An 18868-nucleotide genomic window follows, 5' to 3' on the forward strand; every position below is an offset into this window, starting at 1 on the left:
CACGTTCATTCTTTTTTTTTCTTTATAATCGTGATAATCCGATTACCCCACGTGGCATATTCAATCGACTCTACTGACGTGACAAATTTGAGAATGACAGATCTGTACTCTTCGAGATACACAACTATACTTTCTAATATAAAAAAGTGTGCCCCAAGAGGATTGTATATCCCGAGGTGTCAAATCTACGATTTTCGAATTTGTCACATCAAGAGAATCGATTGAGTATGTCTCGTGGGGTTATTAGATTATGACAACTCTTATATTTATATTTCTATGAGGGATTTTTTTTTTCAATAAAAAAATAACTCGAAATTTCACAAAATCCAAAATAACCAATGGTACAAAATTTAACGACGATACTTTTGTAAATTGGGGATGCCATCAATGCACATAGATTCGTGTGATTGATTGATATAAGATTATGTGAAATCTCAAATCAATTACACTCTTTTTAATTTGTTCTTTCAATTTCTTCAATTTTATCTCAATTTTTATTTGATTTTTGAAAAAATTACTTAAAGGATCCTCACGGAGGGATTTCTTTATAAATAGTTCCTAAATTTTAGTCGATCTATTAATAGTCTATTTAGTAAATTTTTCTATTTTTAACAATCCATGAACCTCATCTCCCACATTTTTTTACAATTGAATGTCCTAATTGTTCGAACTCATTGTTTTCATCTAAAAATTTGAATTTTTAACATCTCAATCGAGTTTCTGAGACTTCATACCGTCAAAAAGGATTTACGAAAGAAGAAGTCATTTTCAAGAGTTTTTTTTTTAATATTTTGAAGATGTATGCACAAAAAAATTAGGATTTTTTTTTTTTTTTACTTTTTTGAGTAGAGGTTGAATATAATGAGATTTAAGTCATTTTAAATCATCATTAAAAATAAATTAAGTAGAAAATCGCATTAAAACATCCATCTTAAGATGTTTTGGCACATGACTTTCTCTATAAAAAATTGAAATATTTTAATATATATATATATATATATATATAGGGTCGGATTATTACGACCCCCTTTGCAACACACCATTTTGTCTTATATGGGCAAAAATGTTTGGAATGGGTTGATTTTTTGTGAGGATGAAACTTCTAGCCCCATGTTTACAAGCTGAAAAAAGTTTAAACCGTCCAATTTTTGTAAATCAATTTTGATGGGGTTAGAAGTTTTGGAATGGGATGATTTTTTGCCAGGATGATCCCCTCATCACAGAGATCATCCTCACAAAAAATCAGCCCATTCCAAATATTTTTGCCCATATAAGACAAAATGGTGTGTCGCAAAGGGGGTCGTAATAACGCCATCCATATATATATATATATATATATGGAATTGATATAGCATAGCACGATTCCGACATTGTTATCTTATAACACGATTTATCTTAATATTATTTATTTTCTATCTGTAATCAAACAATAATGAAAACATCAATATTTCATTGACCAACATTTATAATTCACGTATGGTGTTCTCATTTAAGAATTAGTAATTTTTCTTAGAATGATGTGTTAATGGTTTTGGAGTAATTGGAGTGGTATTGGAGATTACATCAAATTTCAATGTAAGTCTGTTATGAAAGCTAAATTGGAGATGACCAAGTTAGCTTTTAAAATCTAATAGATCTGTCGAATCTAATGAGAAATATAATTTTTGTCATTTTTGTCAAAAGATCAATATCCTACAAACCACATATGCAAATAACTAGGGTTAATTTGATTGTTCGAAAAAAAAAATATATATATATATATATATTGTTTTTGTTCAATGATTTATCAATTAATTTGGATAATAGTCAATTAATTCACTAAACTCAAAATTAATTTGGTGTCAGATCTTCATTGGATGTCGACAAAATCAGAAACTCCACTGCTATACATTAAATAATAATAAATAAATAAAATATTTTTAAAACTATTTAAATTTGTTAAAGTAGACTTTCTAAAATTAATTTTCAGAAATATAGTTATCAAGCCAATTGAGTAATCACATGGACGTTCATCCCCAACTAGTGAACCTAGTTATTGGGTTGTTCTCAAAATTTAATTTCCAAATTTCAATTCCTACGAATATGAGGCAAATAAAAATAATATTCCGATTAAAATCTTGAAATCTTTTATAAGAGAAACAATTCCTCTTTTTTTATTTGGTTGATCAATAAATTTGGTCTAGAACATCTTTTCTCCTGCTCACTCCTATAAATAAGAGATACTAAAGAGTCCAAACCTTTTATAGATGATGAGATATTAATATCATTTATTTAGATTATCTAGTATAATCTGGGCCATTGGATTTGATCATATTTATATAACAAATTGAAAAGGTGAAGATGAGACACACCCAAACTAGCTACAAAATCAAGTCAATTTTATTTTGGAAAAGCAGAGAAACAACGGGAGAACATCTCCCAAAAGAGAATAAGCAAGAAAGCCCTGGATTCTAGAAAAACCTTTGGAGAACATATTTTAAAGAATCAGGATCCCTTGACTCATCAAGAATGAAGAATGACTTGTGAAAAAAACACATGATTCTAATCATTTAACACACAAAATCCAATGGTTAAGATTTATAATTTATGTCCTAGACTTGTGTAGTCAATATACGCATAAATCTCAACTATTAAATTTTGTATCTAAACCGTTGGGATCATGTGTTTTCTCATGAGACATTCTTCATGAGTCAACTGATCCCAAACCATTTTAAATAAATAATAAACTTCAAGTTTCATATACTAAATCATTAATCTATCCGTAAAATAATTCATAATATATATAGGGGCAGAACAAAGGATATATGTAAAAATAATCATTTTTCAAAATATGGGTTAGAAATTTTGGATTGAGCTGATGTTTGGTAATGATAAGAAGACCATCCTTACAAAAAATCAATCCAATCTGAAATTTCTAAATCCATCAAGAGTGATTTATAAATTATTGGTCAAAAAAATCAACGGTCCACATTTTATAAATCACTTTTGATGGGGTTAGAAGTTTCAGATTGGGCTAATTTTATTTAGGATGATCTCATCATAAAGATCATCTTCACAAAAATCCGTTAAATCCGAAACTTCTAACCCATATTTCGAAAAATGATTGTTATTACATCATTTATATATATATATATATAAAAGCAATATACATTTAAAATCCGAAAAACACTTATTATAATCAAAATTCTGATAATCTATTAATCATAATCAATATTACTCCAGCACGACTCTTTCTATTTCCACGCCAACTTTTACTTAAACAACCAATGTTAGGTGATTTCAAATGAATTGGGGTGTTCTTAACAAATATTGGTCTGGTAATATAATATCTCTATATAAAACTCAAAAAAGTCTAGGGTTTCTGTTTTCTAGTTCTCGACAGAGAAGATTGTAGCTAGCTATCGTTTCAACGTGCAGCCATGGTAAGTCCGAGATCCCTCTCTCAATTAATTTTAATTGCTGCTGTCCCTCTCTTTCACTGATATTAGATCTGATTTTTACAAATCTGCCTTTTTTGTGGTAGATAGATTGGTTGTTAAACTCGACGGAATTTCATATTGATTTTTGTTATTAGGTAATCTGATACAAACCCTAATTAAATAAATGCGAATTCTGAAATCTGATACAAACCCGAATTTTAGGCTAATTTAATTCAAATTGGGCTTAAATTTGAAGCATTCTAACAGATCTAGAGTCCTTTAGGCGTATTGGTTTATGTGCCTAACATTCAGTTTGATGGGTTGTATTATTTTTTTAACTTGGGAAGCTTCATTTGTGGTGTTGGGAGGAGAATTGAATCTAGTGTTAACTGTTGATTATATTGGAGTTCACCCATAAAGAACCGGGTGTTTGGGATTGGATTGGCGCCCACTTAATCCGGTATCAACCAATCGAGTTGGTTTGATTCTGTGGTTCAATCCCTCTCAAATTGGTTCAAATCATATTAGAGCAACTCCAACGCAAATAGACATATCTGTGAGGCATCTCTGTTAGTCATTTTATCGTGGAGAGTCCTCTTGCCTATTCAAGTGGTCTTCATTCCAACCATACTAGCGAAAACCACTCTCAACAAATTCAGCTATACTAAGTTGTGTCACAACTACCATCGTTTTTTTTACTACCAACAAGTAGAGAGAGAGAAATCCACTCTCTTCTTTTGGCTCTCACGCTTTATCTCTCTCAAGAAAATTTTGAAGTTGAGAGCCAGAGTGCGAGTGCGAGTGCGTTGGAGCTCTTTTGGAGAGTTTTAGCTCTGTATAACGGCAGTTGGGAGAGAATACAAAGTGAGAGCCTGAGTGCGTTGGAGTTGCTCTTAGTATCAGTTGATAAACTTGTGTTTAGATTTAAAAATAATAATAGATTTTTTTCCTTTTATAAATTGGATTAAGGGATGCTACAATAATATAGTCTCATTTTATATTGATCGAGTTGTGACCACTAACCGTCGATCATTTATTTAGGTTTTTTGTTTTTTTGGTGTTAAGGTTTTGATGAGGTTAAGGGAATATTTTTTTAAGATTTTTTTGTTTATATGTGACCTTATATGTTCAGATCAAGGGTACTTTGAACTTCTTGCTTGTAATTAAGTAGGTCTTCTAGATGTACTCCTCTTAATAAAATCAAATTTACAAAAAAGAACTATATTTCATTTTTTATCAGTAGAGAACATTTAAATTCCTAACACTAATTTATGTATATGGAAAAAAAAAACCGATACCCATGGACTGATTTGAACTGGTTTTTGGAAGAACCAAAGGGGTCTGATTCGTAGTGGACAAATCGCTTGGAAGCTGCGAATCCAATGGTTCTTTATTAACTGGAAAATTGGGATATAGTGCAACAATTTTCATAGAAAAAAATATATATATACATGCGTTTTGGTCGGTTGCAGTCCTTTGCATGTATTTCTAGCCTGATTGCCTTATTTTGATTAGATGTGCAACTTGGATTCCACAGGTGAACGTTCCAAAGACGAAGAAGACTTACTGTAAGAACAAGGAGTGCAAGAAGCACACCCTTCACAAGGTTACACAATACAAGAAGGGGAAAGACAGCCTTGCTGCACAAGGGAAGCGTCGTTATGATCGCAAGCAGTCAGGTTATGGAGGTCAGACAAAACCCGTCTTTCACAAGAAAGTAAGAACCCATTTATGGTACCTAGTTTATTTCCCTTTGAGCATGAATATTCTTCTTTACTTGGAAGAATTGTCAATCATGTTGACCATGTAGTATGTTTCTAAATAGTAAGTTGTAAATTTGCATTTTTTTTAATAAATTTTTTTGGTACTTTGGGATTATATTTTCTGGAGTGATTTCAAGTTTAAATAATATTTTTTCTTCTAGGCAAAAACTACTAAGAAGATCGTTTTGAGGCTGCAATGTCAGAGTTGCAAACATGTGTCCCAGCACCCAATCAAGGTTAATTTCTTCAACATAGTTTGCATTCTAGTTTCTCTTTTGATGTTATTTTTCACTTTCATATTAATGGATGGTCATTTGTGGATTTACAGAGATGCAAGCATTTTGAAATTGGTGGAGACAAGAAGGGCAAGGGAACTTCCCTCTTTTAAACAGTGGCTTCCTCAATCCATTTCAGGATTTCCTTTTTTCTTTTTCCATCTCGTGTCGCTCATCTTTGGAGTTGGAAAATAGCTTAGAATCTGTTTTGTTCACTTTTTTGGGTTCCATGCTTCTGCTAGGATTTTGGGCATTAGGTTGTTATAATCGAAATTTAGAAAGTAGGAAATTTTATTTCATTGAGGAATGTGTAATTTCAACGAGGAATGTGTAATGCCAGTGATGCCAGGAGCATGGTTCCAAGTAAACATGCAATAGTAGAGGACATGACATTCTACATAATTGAATTTTTCTTTTTGAATGCATTCGAAAAAAATGTAGGAGTATCCCCAATGGGTGATAAACTAAGAGAGTGTTGAACACTTAAACAAAGATCAATTATCTGCCTAGTTAGAAGAAAGATTCAAGTTGAAAGTTCTAAATGAGCCAAGGAAGAAGTTGGAGGTCCTAAAAGGATAAGAGGAAGACCTAAAAGAATGTGAATGGAGATACTGGGAGCAGATAGGAATTCCATCTTAATGGCAAAAGATGGTTTTCAACAAAATGGGGTGGAGGAATAGAATTTGTTTGACCGGCCCCAAATCTTTGGGATTAGGCTTTGTTGGTGTTTGGAATTTATGATGTGTGTGTTAATCGATTTCACCATGGTGCATTGGGTTTTCCCTTTTTGCCTCAAATTTCCAGAAAGGCAAAAATAAAATAGAATTAAATAAAAATTTCTTGAAAATTGGAAAACATTGCTTTTATACAGATAACTCTGCAAATTTTAAGGCTCGAGTCCAAATCTTTGGGATAAGGCATGGCTGCTAATGTTGAGGTTGCTTTGATTATACAAAAAAGGCTTGATGAAGGCCTCATAACAGTGGTCACATACCCCACATATGAGGCGTATTGCAACTATGTATTAATGGAAAAGATCATACACCAATTAATCATTCCACTAAGGTGCAAGAAATTGAAGAAGAAATTAGGTAGCATGAACATGTATAAACCCGATATAAATAACAGAAAAAGAAGATTCGTTCATTGAACAATAATTTTGGGATATGGCTTTCATTACAAATAGACTCGAATTAGCAAACAAGTTGACTTTAGATGTAATTAAATGGAAGAACAAGATTCATTCTATTAAGACCCAAAATTTTTAGATGAATCTTTGATGATGATGATGGTAACAAGCTGAAAGAACATCATGACTGGAAGATGTCTACATTTATTTTATTTTTTTCATCAATCAGAGTAGGGACTTCCAACTATAATTCAAGGTCCAAACCTTTGGTTAGCCACATCACCACAACGCCTATTGTTTGATTAACAGAAGTATTCAATCAATGGATCTCAACATACTATTACATCCGCATTTGGTACGGGCATGAATCCTAGCCCATTGATGAGGTAATCTTGCAATCCCAGAGCTATTACTGTAATTTCACATTACTACTGCAAATGCAATCAGGAGAGCTACACTGTTGATGTTAAAGCAACATCAGCTACTTTTTAATCAAATGGATTAATCCTTGGATCATGTTCGCTTGCCATAACCATTCCGGTACACAGGCATGTTGGGCACATTACCTGGAGACATGAATGAAAAATATCTTATAACACAATTCAAGAAGGAAAGGAAAGGAAACCTGATACAGATTCCGAAAGATAACATTACCACGTAACAGTTCAAACTGCAAGTACAGAAGATGAACATTTTCCCTCTAACATCACTCAGGGACTCCACACCCACATTTTATGTGATTTCAACCCACCTTTACCTACTAATCACTAACTACTACTGATTTCGCTTGCCTTAGCCAATTTTTTTTTGCCAATATGGAGACCAAAAGAGAATCAGAAGGATTGGATCCCACAACACAAACTATTAACGTAACAAATTTGGATGTGGAAAGCACAAATATATATATATATATATATATATATATAGGGTCCCGTTCGGCACCCAAAAATCAGCCCATTCCAAAACTTCTAACCCCATGTTTACAAGTTGAAAAATCGTGGACCGTCCATTTTTTGTAAATCAGTTGTGATGGGGTTAGAAGTTTTGGAATGGGCTGATTTTTGGTGAGGATGATCTCCTCACCATAGAAATCATCCTCACCAAAAATCAGCCTATTCCAAAACTTCTAACCCATGTAGGACAAAATATGTTAGGCAAAATGTTGGGTGCCGAACGGGACCCTATATGGGAAATGTTCAGCACCCAACATTTTGCCCAACATTTTTGGTGAGGATGATCTCCTCACCATAGAAATCATCCTCACCAAAAATCAGCCCATTCCAAAACTTCTAACCCATGTAGGACACAACATGTTGGGCAAAATGTTGGGTGCTGAACATTTCCCGTATATATATATATATATATTTTATAATGAAAATAGTCATATTAGCCCAATTGCACCCAAAGATAACACAAGTTTAAGATTTTTTTTGGTCAAATTATATACCTTTCCGGCTCCAGAGCAGTTCGGACACCTTCGAGTAGTGGGTGGGCGCAAAGGACGATCAGGCCCACTGGCTATTGAAATAGGTTCAATGCTCAAACACACACCACTAGCAGAACATCGAGCACAAGCTAAGTATCCTGCAATTCAGAAGGGTATACAACCATATGTACATTATTATAATGATAAGCTTTCAAGGCAACTATTTGTAAATGTCCTTAAAAAAATTGGTACATACCAGTTCCAAGGCAGTACTTGCACCTTTTCTTCTCTTGCTGCTCAACATTGTTGATTTCAAGTATCATCAATGCCGAAATAACACCCACTGCCCCACCTGAAAAGGATGCCACGATAGGATCGACCTGACTGAATCATGGTTCAAACAAGTAATTCAGGCAACTAATATGAACCACACAGTCATTATTTTTGCGTGCAGTACTAATGAGACGAGGCAAAGAAAATCCCTGAAATGCTATATGAAACGAAGTTCTTGGTTTTGACACTATATCATCACAGGAAGGAATTGAACGACAGTAAATACCTTAATTGCAGAGGCAAATGCATGCTGCGTATGAAATCTTCATATGAAGTCCCCCCTAAACCCAGTTTCAGCTCCAACTGCCATTAAAATTGACAAAGTTTTACCTCTTGTCATCATTAAGACTCAAAAGTGCCTACTTAACTAAGGGGTAAAAAAAAAGTACACCCGCTAAAGTAGATTATATTCTTTAATATTGTTTATTTCATAGAGATGTTCCCTTTGTTGTGAATGCGCACATACACTCACAAGGGAATACCATTTCCTGAATCCTCTTCAATAAGATTATACAAGTATAGCACATTGCTTTTTATGAAGAAGCCTATAAGTCCTGTGAAAATTTTAAATAAAGTGTCTCTGCCAAGTTTATATGATGCATTTTGGGATATTTTTCTTCCAAAAATGTTCAGAAAGTTTGTTGAGCTCATATATTGTGTATTCAAAGACAACCACAAAACCACTTTTTTTTTAACCAAAAGAATAAAATTGACAAATGGTTATGATCCCTGAATGAGTTGGTCTCTTGACCTATGAGATCTTCTAGGTGGGGAACCATTGAGTGAAGGATCCCAACTTCCTTCCTGTTGAGTGATGTCTTTTTATTTCATTTATAGACAAAACTAAATGCATAGACCTCCCAAAAAGGTATTATTGGAGGATGGAAGAGAGAGAGAAAAGGGGGGGGGGGGGGGGGGTTAGTTAGATCTGAGTCAAACAAAGTCAAGGCCAAGTCTGCCATTCCCGATCACCTTGATTTTTTGACTCCTCGTGTGTCTATCCTGTAAACCATGTTCCCTTGTGTTATGTGATTAACATGTACTAATAAAAACAAAGGTTCAATTTTACAAGACAAAAATAGAACCAACTAGGCTTTACGGGGACATGATGTTAAGGCAATCAAGAAGCAACATGTTCATAGGAGTGTATCTAAGAAGAGGATGTTTAGACGGATGAATGGTAAGACTAGGAAACATAAAATGAAAATGAGCACATTGGAGAGGATTCAAGAATAATACCAACAGGGGATACAAATAAAGACCAATTAAGACGGTTTATGCATCCAAAAAAATGTTGGATATAAGATGATCTTATTAACATACGTTCCAATAAATTAACGAATCTCACTAATTGTACATGATAAGAATGGTAAAAGGTCTTGTGTAGTAGCCAAGGACTTGAAGCTTCAACTTACTGTTGGTGCAAGAAGTCCACCAAAGATTATGACACCAGAAATAAATGAAAAGCTTGTCAAGTAGAGCTGCTTCAATGTCTTTGGTGTCTAGTTCGAAAAGAAAGACACAAAAAATTAGTAAGAAAACCATAAACCTCAAAGACAATAAAGAACCACAAAAGATATGTTTTTCGAGAATCACCACATGAGGAAGAAAGGGAATGGATGACGGGATGTCAAGCATCTCATTTGCCTCTTCTTCACTACTCTCATCAATAAACTTGGCACTCTTTATGCGTTGTTGTACCCGTAATCTCCTCACCTAGATAGACTCATTACGAGAAAGATAGCATCCAAGTTAGTTAATGGTGCCAAATGTAAACTAAAACCAATCTAATCATGAAACTCTGGCAAACACCCATTCCTTTTTCTGTATGATAAAAAAAGAGTCCAACTAGCCTTACTACGTTAAGTAAGGATTCCACCCTTACTAAGGGTCTTTGGGCTCACCTTGTGGCATCCATAATAAGATTGTAGAGGACAAAATTCTACAAACTTTGAAAAAAAAAAATCCAAAAATAGTTATTTTTCACCGTTGAATTTTAATTTTAAAATTGGGAGGTGGAAGTCTGTTAGCCATCCATTTTCAAAACCTTGGATCAAGCTCAAAACAAATTGTGTTTTGAATTATTTATTTATTTATTTTATCTGAGTTTTTCCATGAAATCAAGAGGGCTGTGGTGTTGGATTGCTAATGTGGTAATCCATTTGAGTAAAATGACCCTTAGTAAGGCTTAAAATCTTACTATGTTAGTAAGCGAAGTGTTTTTCATAAAAATAAAAAATCCATTACAACAATATTTGGGAACTTCTGGAAACTTCACCTCTTCCATGAGGAGAAAGATTTTGTTCCGTCGACTCTTTATACTGTCTTTGATCTCATTCAGCTGCATCTGAACAAAATCTTGAACAGTCTCTGGTCCTTCTATAATACAGAAACTGCTGAGAAGAGAAATAGAATGAGAGAACAAAAAATTTAGGAAAATTTTCAATTATACATCATTTATAATCTTCAAAACTCAAACCAGCATAAAATCGATTAAAAAATTGATCTGCTAAGGGCCAAAAATTGAACCATACACAACATATATAGAAAACGATTAATAAATGTAACGTTTTATAGAACATAATCGTGGCACAGATGTACATGTGACATACATGCTTGCGTGATATCCAACCAAAGCGAGACACAGACTGACTTGCACACAACTACTCCGAATTAAAAACTTGAATTTGTTTTTAGAACAGTTAAACCCAATTACTCTTTGCATCAAAATTATGTAAAATCACTCCAAATATTCACTCCAAAGAACAAAGTCCCATAAAATACTCTTTTTCTGTTAAAAAAATCCCCAATTACGAAACATCTTTGAAAATCAACCCAACTAATTAAAACCTAAAATTTCCAATATTTGACATTATCTTCAAGACTTCAACTACCAAACCCTAAAGTCTCACTGAAAAAATCATCTTTAAAGCAGAAGTAAACTCCTCATCTCTACAGTTCCTTTGAAATTGACATACAATCAATTATTTCATGCAAGTAAATCTACCAAAAAGTAAATCAAAATTCAATTCAACATCATAATAAAACCGTACAAAAATCAATTATTTGGAAAAACAAAAAAACAAAAACAAACAAACCTCGAGCTGTTATCTCCTGTTGGAATCGAACCAGATGAGTTCTCTCCAGAAGAACAGCTGATTTGTGATCGAGAATTCTTTGTGGAGAAAGAAAGTCGGTTCGATCTTCCATGAGAGGATGAAATGGGGTTGTCAAAGAAGAAAATTAGGGTTTTGGAGGAGTCGAGCTTCAAAGGAGAGAGAGATTGGAGGTGAGGAAACAGACCGAAGGAGCTCATCCTCTGCTCTGAAATGGCTACAGAGGAGAGAGAGAGAGAGAATTTGTAAGGTAGTTCTTCGAATTTAAACTCTGAAGAGAGAATCTCTGGCCTAACGAAGAGACAACGAGACAATAGCACGTGTGATACTCTCTTTTGTCTTGTTCACACGCGTGAGTGAACATCGCGGTAGCGTTGGTCGTTAACGGTTAATAAGCTTTTGAGCATTTTTATTAGGTACCCCTTAGGAAAATAGGCTAATTTATTTAAGGATCTTATACTTCTTCAAATTAGTAAGGACATCCTTTACCGTATGTTAAATTAATATATAAAAAAAATGTCAAAAATACCATAATTAAATTACATATTTGGAGGAGTTGCCCAAGCTCAAGTCGTTTTTGTCCTATATTATGTCATTTTGGGTTGTACATGGATCGGATCAGACCTGAAATTCGATATTTTACAAAAAACTTCAGATCCGAATTGAGGTTTTAGGGTCTGATAAGTCAATTCTGGATCAACAATGCCCCAATGCCATAAATGTAAGAAATTATGTAAATTACATATATTGTTTAAATATATAAAGTTTATATAAAATCGGATTTGATCCCATCTATGTGCCCACTTCAATTTTTATTGGATCTTAATATTGAGATCCCACAAAAAAAAAAATGATCCTCCGAGGCCCGAATCTGATCATTTTACAATCCTTACCAAATTAGTCCCAACTTGACTCAAATCCAATGTGTTCCAGACCCAATCGATTGACAGCCCTAGTATAATTTTTGGAATGCTTGACCCAGACTGTGCATTCGACTTGAAATTGATCCTTAATCGAGATTATTATTTCAAAAAATAATGCTAGAAGCAAATCCATTGAGTTTTTTTTCCTTCCTGTAAATATAGATTTTATTAATTACAGAAGAAAAGGAGAACAAGAACATTGCAAGCTCTGGAGATCGACCATTCCCGCCACTAATGTGAAGAAACAAGAAAAGACTCCATATTCCTCAAAAAGAAAAGATCAGTTGAGAAGTAGAGCTTTAATGTCGATGACCATAGCTTGTTCGTTAGCTTCCCTTCCCTTCCCTCGGAAACGTAGATTTGCCTCTAAAGACAGATTTGGAGTTGTGGGATTTACTTTGCAAACAAAATTGAGGATTGAAAATCCTCGGTTTCCTTTTAACCTGTAGTTGGTATGAAGTTACAAAAAAACAAACATCAATACTTCTAATATCTTATGAAGGAATTACAGAACTCACTCTCATAGTCTTCACAATAAACAAAAAGACTCCAGAAACTAAACTAAATGTGTGTATTCTCTTCATTGAGATTCATGTGTTAGAGGAAGAACAAGCTTCGAGCTTAGGTAGAAGACTACGCCACGCATCTGCAATCTCATTCGCCAGTCGTGCCTGTCCTTTTGCAAATTCATGGAAAGCAAGACCCATATCTAACGTTTTCTGTTCTTGGAATCGCACAATCTCTTCGTTCATTAGCCGCACGATCATCTCAAATCTCTTAGTTGCTTCCTCACTCTCCACCTTCAACTGCATCATGACATCAAATATCAGACAAATAGCATAGACTCAGCATGAGTGCACCCGAAGATAACAAATTAATATACACATCAATTTGGCAAGTAAACTTGGTGGTAGCGTTCACCTCCTTATATTCGATCTCAGCTTCTCCTACCTTATCGGATCGTGTTAGCATCAGTTTGTCACTGGAAACCACCAAAAGAAAAAATGTAAATTTCCATATAAATTCACAGAAACTTCAAATCTGGACCTTGTGATTCAATGATGTGAAATGTGTGAATCATTTGTGCTACCGGAATAACAATAATGGTTAATGGTAGGTTCCAATTCGAAGTCCAATGCCCATACCTAAGCAGGAAATGCATATAACAGAAGAAAAAGGAAAATGGGAAAATTGAAGGCCAATTCAGATTAATACAGGTTTATCTCCTTCAACTTGACAGTTTCGGCCAATTCACACTGTTGCCTGAATGCATTGGCTCTCTCTGCCATCGTAGCCTGTTCACAAGCATGGGAACGATAATATTAGATTCTATGACCCCCATACCCCTCTTCCACACACCAAAAAACATATACAAAACAATAATAATCAATAGAAATGTCTAACAAGATGTCTACGACAACTCTATGTATATATATCATTCATTTTTAAATTATTTAATTCATTTCAACATTTTTTAAATTAAATAAACTGACCAGAGGATTCAAGCTCTTGTCAGTACTTTGGATGGTTTGGTTTCATAACACTAAAAGAAGCGAACTCACCTTAATAGATTGCACTGCACGAACATAATCTTTCAAAGGTTCTTCAAAATTCATTAGAAGGTTGTGGGCCTGCACCATCAAGGATATGGAGTGGCATCATAAAAAAGAACTCTCGCTAAGTAGAAACAAATAAGGTTTAAAATCTCATCTCGAGACTTTTGTCTTGGTCGATCAAGAGAAACAGTGAGACAATATAAAACCATCCCATAACATAAAACAGTTAAGAATCGATATCCTGTTCCGGTCTTGAACAAAGATATTCCAAGAAATGTTTCATGGAAACAACAAAGTTCGCAAACTGTGGCATCAAAGATTGAATATGGAAAGTAACCCTGCCTCATTCTGTAGCTTAATTGATAACATTTCTGATTTTGATCCAAGATCAGAAAATGCCTTCCCAAGCGATTGCCCTTCACAAGCACCCAAGAGCTTGACTGCCTTCCCAAAGTCCAATAGGGACTGGCCCAATTCTGTGGAAACAGGAAGACAAGACAAAGCAACTCTTACACATTTAGTTCTGCTTAAATATATGGCCCAAGAAAAGGAACGCCTAAAGAAAGAGCATACCTCTGTGCCTTTTCACTAGTCGAAAAGCATGCTTTTGTGCCTCTGCTAGGTGGTCTTCAAGCTCAAAAATGTAATTTTTTAGTTTCTCATATTCGGGATTTGATTCTTCCAATGGTTTTTCTTTTCCAAGAACAACATCGCTTACTTTAGCTTGCACATCCTGTCAAACATTTCAACAAAATCAAATTCACAGCTAGCTCATCAAGAAGTCTAAAAATAAAGAGTCGTTCTTGGTAGAATAGCTTTTTTATCCAACTGTCAAAAGGATTCTAGCAACACGAGTGTTAGAAATCTTGTTGTGGAGGAAATTAGAACTTTCAACATGAGTTTGATGGGCCCTGTAATAGAAGGGATTCCAAATGTAAATGACCAGGTAGCGGAGGACAACTTGCCATCTTCCAGTTCTAACTCAAGTCCTCATTGTTTTTTGTTTTGTTTTGTTTTTGTTTTTTTTTTTTTTTTTTTTTCATATTTTAAGAGAAGCAATTATTCTTTTAAAGAAATCTTGGAGTCTCCCTACACCTTATGTTCAAATTATTCTCCTTTCATGGTAATTACTTTATGTAAAATATCTTTATCATACGAAAATCATTCTGGATTCCATCTTCAAAAATCACAAGCTTACCTTAAAAATTTGCATGAAATCAGCTGGCTTCTTTTTGAAAATACCAATCTCTTGAGATCTTGCCCTCTCCATCGTCTTCCCAAAGCAACACAACCAATATAAAGTCAATGGCAGAAAGTATAGATCTTCCGTAAAGAACCACCAAATTTATGGGCAAAAACAGTACAAGCTATAGCCTATAATATAGCAAACTGCAAAAATGGGATATTAAAATAATATAATTTTTTCCCGTAACTCTTTCCAGCTTAAACACTTCACCTCTTCTTCTGCCTGTAAAAAGGTCCTCAAATCCTCACTGAGCTGAAGTTCAGGGTGTGAAGCTATCCGGTTTACAAAAATATCCAGTGCTTGACGCCGCATCTCAATGAATTCAGCACTGAAGCGGAACTTCTCTGCATAGGAAAGAGTGTAAAATGAGATAGTCCACACAATATTGGGGAAAAAAGGTACCAAATGCTTAAAACCAAGTACAACTGATATAATCCTCGTAAGCATTTATATGAAAAATGATGACAATAGATTCTATTGGCACAGCTTATGAAAAATTTCAGCCAAATTATTATATAAAAACCATGCAATTCTAGAAAAACCATAACATGAAGTATCTTCAGAATTAGGACAGACCATTAATATGGATAGTACCACAGAAAATCAACTTAGTCTTTGCAAGTTTCACAAAGTTTCTCTATGTCCCCAAACCATAACTATGCCTAATGACCATTTTGTCAGAAAATTATGTCACTTTACCACATAAATTGAAAGTAAAAGTGATAGGGTAAGGAAGATCTAGTTGGATTGTTACCTACAGCACTCTTCTCTGGAAGAGGAGGGATAAAAATGCCCTTGTACTTCTCAAAAAGCCGATCACGCAACCACACAAAATCACTGTAACGTCGAATGACAATCTTCTCTGGTCCTTGATATTCAGGAAAATTTGTCTGCAAAAATTTGAGTTTCAATGTATTAAAATGGTTAAATGGTACTGCAAGCTGTAGGTCCAAAAACAGAAAGATACAAAACAGGATATGCAAATATAGCATCCCCAAATACACTATAACATTTTGTGACATAGGAATACTAACTCCCAGGCTTGAGAATCACCAGGTATTAGATTAAGCAAAAGGGTTTAGCTATTGAATAAGGACTTGGTGGTGTGGTGTGATTAATTATTAGACTCAAGGGAGACAGGCAGCTCCAACTTCCACTCAATAAACTAAGCCTTGCTGGTGTTCTTTCTTGGAAAATATTGGACTAGAATCTGAAAAATTAATGAAATAAAACAACAGCCGTTGAACTCGAGGCCTGGAGATCATTTTCTTTAAAACGTTATTCGCTCCCTATACAAGTAAAAACTCAAGTTTGCAAAACGGTTTCCAGCAAGATGTTTGCAGAATACAACAAGCCCAATCTCTCGATCACAATTCGCCATCTTGCAAAGAAGGAGAATTGCCTTGATAACTCGAACAAATTAGATACCAGAAACAAAAGTAATAACAATGAATTAGGGGATAGTGGGACTATCTTTTTCTGATGTGGGATTATCCTTTTAGGGGATAGTTCACTAACTTGCACATTCTCTGTAAAATACAAAAATACCCTTGCACTTACAAAAACCCCATATTACCCAAAAACAAATATTATTTTTTAAAATTGAATCTAATCAAATATATATTTTATTTAAACGTAATAATAAATATTAACATTCTTGGCGCCAAGTGGAGATTGAGTGCGATGACAACATGGGAGTACGACAGGCAGCATCTACCACTGTGTTGCCAACGTTAAGAAAATTTTGAATGAGGTTATTTTGCGTTGATCTCAGTAACTTCTGACCTAGAAGATCAACACTGATTTCAACAATAAAAAGATAATACAGTTTTCAAAGGAACTTTTCAAAATCTAGAAACAATTCAAAAAGGATAGAAATTTTCTACAAATGTTCTCAACTCGACCAATTATTTTCTCATTCCTTGGCTTTGTTTGATTATTTCACAAAAATTTCATCATTCTTCATCTTCCTCTTTACTTCAGTTTCTACACTGATTAAACCTTTTTGTATCGTTGATGTCAATTAGTGAATTTCAAACTAGAACATTTATAAAAAAAAAAAAAAAAATCAACTACTTACACTAGTATCTCGTTCATCCAACACATATGGGAAGTGATTTGCATGCTCGGGGTTGAAATTTCTATCATTTTATTCAATGGGCTCTCTTGATTTGGAAAAGCAGCAAACCAAACAGCTAATCACAATCAAAATATTTTTTTTCTTCTAATTATTCTCAACTGGAGATCAAATTATTACTAAAAAATTAAGAATATTAATTGCAAATATCCTCCATGCAACAAAAATGATCATTCGGTTTGAGAATAAATAGAACCTAATCCAAAACCCTAACTCAAACCCAATTCCAGGCAATTAAAGAAAGAGAAGGATAAATTAGCAATAAAAGTAACCAAAGTACCTTGGTGATGACTCGGTAGGAGATGTAAGATTGGACTCCATTACCCAATTTTACAGGATCAGTTACAGAAACTGATAAAAATGGTTGCGCAGAAGGAGATCTAGGGCTTTGAGAGGACCCGGAGAGACTTCTCTGCTGTAAATTGGGGAAAAAATATTAAATCCCTAATTAGTTTCAGATCACGAACACTATGAAATAAAAATTAAAATAAATAAATAAAAGAAGCTGATGGCAGTTTCGTAATTACCGTGATAATCATGATTAAAGCAGAGAGGCCAAAGAACTGTGTTTGAACTTTGAAGGCTGAAAATTGGCAGAAGAAGAAGAAGAAGAAGAAGAAAGTGACCAACTTACAAAACTTGATTAGGTGCGCAGGATTCTTAAATACGCCGGTGGGCGTAGTACGCAGAAAGACACGATTGGGATATAAATTTTTTAAATGAGTCCAAGTTTGATATGGCTCCTTCACATAAAAGAACTGTAGGAAGCCTCCAGAAATTAACACGTGTCAAGCGGCCTGAATTTGCTGTACCCTTTAATATAGAAAATTGATGTCAGCCTCTAAGTTATCGAATTTCTCCTCCAAGCATCGATAGATTTACCAATTCAATCGTTGTGATTTAAGCCCTAGGAGTGGTTCAACACCAAAATTTGATCGGCCATAAATACCCCTGATTTTACATTTAAATTTAATATAATTGAAATTATTTTTGTTAAAAATAAAAAAACTAATCACGTTTCTTAATTTTCAAATTTAATATTTAATCTTTAAAAATCTGACCAGAATTTTAACTTACAAATAAACCCTTTTGACAAGTGTTTGTACACAACACCTTCATGTTTATATTAATAATTATAATTTAAAAATAATAATTAAAGTGTACATGTTAACACGAGGCATGAGCAATAGATGAAAGCTAATAAAATTTGAATAATACAAAAGTGACGTTAGGCTAAAACCTCATATCGCACTTCTTGATGTGAAAGTGGATAAGAACCATACTTTGAGTTGTGTTGGAGTAACCTCAAGGTTCTCATATCACACATCTTGACGTGAAAATGTATGAGAACCATGGATGCTTTTCACTTGTATCTCAAGGAAACATCTATGGTTTTCACGTTGAGGTGTGGGATTTAAGGCTCAATCTTGAGTTCACTTCAGCATTATTCTTTTAAAATTAAAAATCAACTCGTACAAATTTTATTCAAATTAAGGTCCCCATGATCTTAGAGTAAAAAAATAAAAAATAGAAATTAGGAATGAT

At 34.1% G+C, this 18868-nt stretch overlaps 3 protein-coding genes across 4 annotated transcripts; 1 reads left to right on the plus strand and 2 right to left on the minus strand.

The window, feature by feature from the left end:
• Positions 1–3322: 3322 nt before the first annotated feature.
• On the plus strand, positions 3323–5882 carry LOC147395514 (large ribosomal subunit protein eL42). The gene is made up of 4 exons (XM_086450531.1): positions 3323–3422; positions 4957–5136; positions 5344–5418; positions 5511–5882. Exons 1-4 carry the CDS (start codon positions 3420–3422, stop codon positions 5568–5570), a joined length of 318 nt encoding a protein of 105 aa, XP_086306657.1. The 5' UTR covers positions 3323–3419; the 3' UTR covers positions 5571–5882.
• A 721-nt stretch (positions 5883–6603) lies between these two features.
• On the minus strand, positions 6604–11780 carry LOC147395515 (chaperone protein dnaJ-like protein). 2 transcript variants are annotated; one of them, XM_086450527.1, is made up of 8 exons: positions 11444–11780; positions 10624–10741; positions 9942–10061; positions 9761–9847; positions 8572–8648; positions 8269–8396; positions 8034–8170; positions 6604–7152 (listed from the first exon to the last, which is right to left on the minus strand). In XM_086450527.1, exons 1-8 carry the CDS (start codon positions 11659–11661, stop codon positions 7075–7077), a joined length of 963 nt encoding a protein of 320 aa, XP_086306653.1. In that variant the 5' UTR covers positions 11662–11780; the 3' UTR covers positions 6604–7074. The 2 variants fall into 2 exon arrangements, with proteins under 2 accessions (XP_086306653.1, XP_086306654.1); XM_086450528.1 differs by having other exon boundaries at positions 10624–10738; positions 11444–11777.
• A 1014-nt stretch (positions 11781–12794) lies between these two features.
• Positions 12795–18556, minus strand: SNX1 (sorting nexin 1). Its single transcript, XM_086450526.1, has 11 exons — positions 17851–18556; positions 17604–17738; positions 15941–16076; positions 15397–15530; positions 15139–15213; positions 14514–14673; positions 14283–14416; positions 13947–14015; positions 13600–13679; positions 13306–13366; positions 12795–13190 (listed from the first exon to the last, which is right to left on the minus strand). Exons 1-11 carry the CDS (start codon positions 17860–17862, stop codon positions 12975–12977), a joined length of 1212 nt encoding a protein of 403 aa, XP_086306652.1. The 5' UTR covers positions 17863–18556; the 3' UTR covers positions 12795–12974.
• Positions 18557–18868: the final 312 nt, after the last annotated feature.

The sequence above is a fragment of the Akebia trifoliata genome, chromosome 8 (assembly GCF_017979445.1).
Source record: "Akebia trifoliata isolate Shusen 1 chromosome 8, ASM1797944v1, whole genome shotgun sequence".
NCBI classification, from domain to species: domain Eukaryota; kingdom Viridiplantae; phylum Streptophyta; class Magnoliopsida; order Ranunculales; family Lardizabalaceae; genus Akebia; species Akebia trifoliata.

Excerpts from the sequence above, each read along its gene's own strand:
- LOC147395514 (XM_086450531.1), top strand. Across the intron at positions 5,137-5,343 it reads AACCCGTCTTTCACAAGAAA|GCAAAAACTACTAAGAAGAT; the intron begins GTAAGAACCCAT and ends TTTTTCTTCTAG. Across the intron at positions 5,419-5,510 it reads TGTCCCAGCACCCAATCAAG|AGATGCAAGCATTTTGAAAT; the intron begins GTTAATTTCTTC and ends GTGGATTTACAG.
- LOC147395515 (XM_086450527.1), bottom strand. The coding sequence starts at position 11,661 with ATGAGCTCCTTCGGTCTGTTTCCTCACCTCCAATCTCTCTCTCCTTTG. Across the intron at positions 8,171-8,268 it reads CAAGTACTGCCTTGGAACTG|GATACTTAGCTTGTGCTCGA; the intron begins GTATGTACCAAT and ends TCTGAATTGCAG. Across the intron at positions 7,153-8,033 it reads ACTGCTCTGGAGCCGGAAAG|GTAATGTGCCCAACATGCCT; the intron begins GTATATAATTTG and ends TCATGTCTCCAG.
- SNX1 (XM_086450526.1), bottom strand. Across the intron at positions 14,016-14,282 it reads CAATTAAGCTACAGAATGAG|GCCCACAACCTTCTAATGAA; the intron begins GCAGGGTTACTT and ends TTGATGGTGCAG. Across the intron at positions 13,191-13,305 it reads CTGAGATCGAATATAAGGAG|TTGAAGGTGGAGAGTGAGGA; the intron begins GTGAACGCTACC and ends GTCATGATGCAG.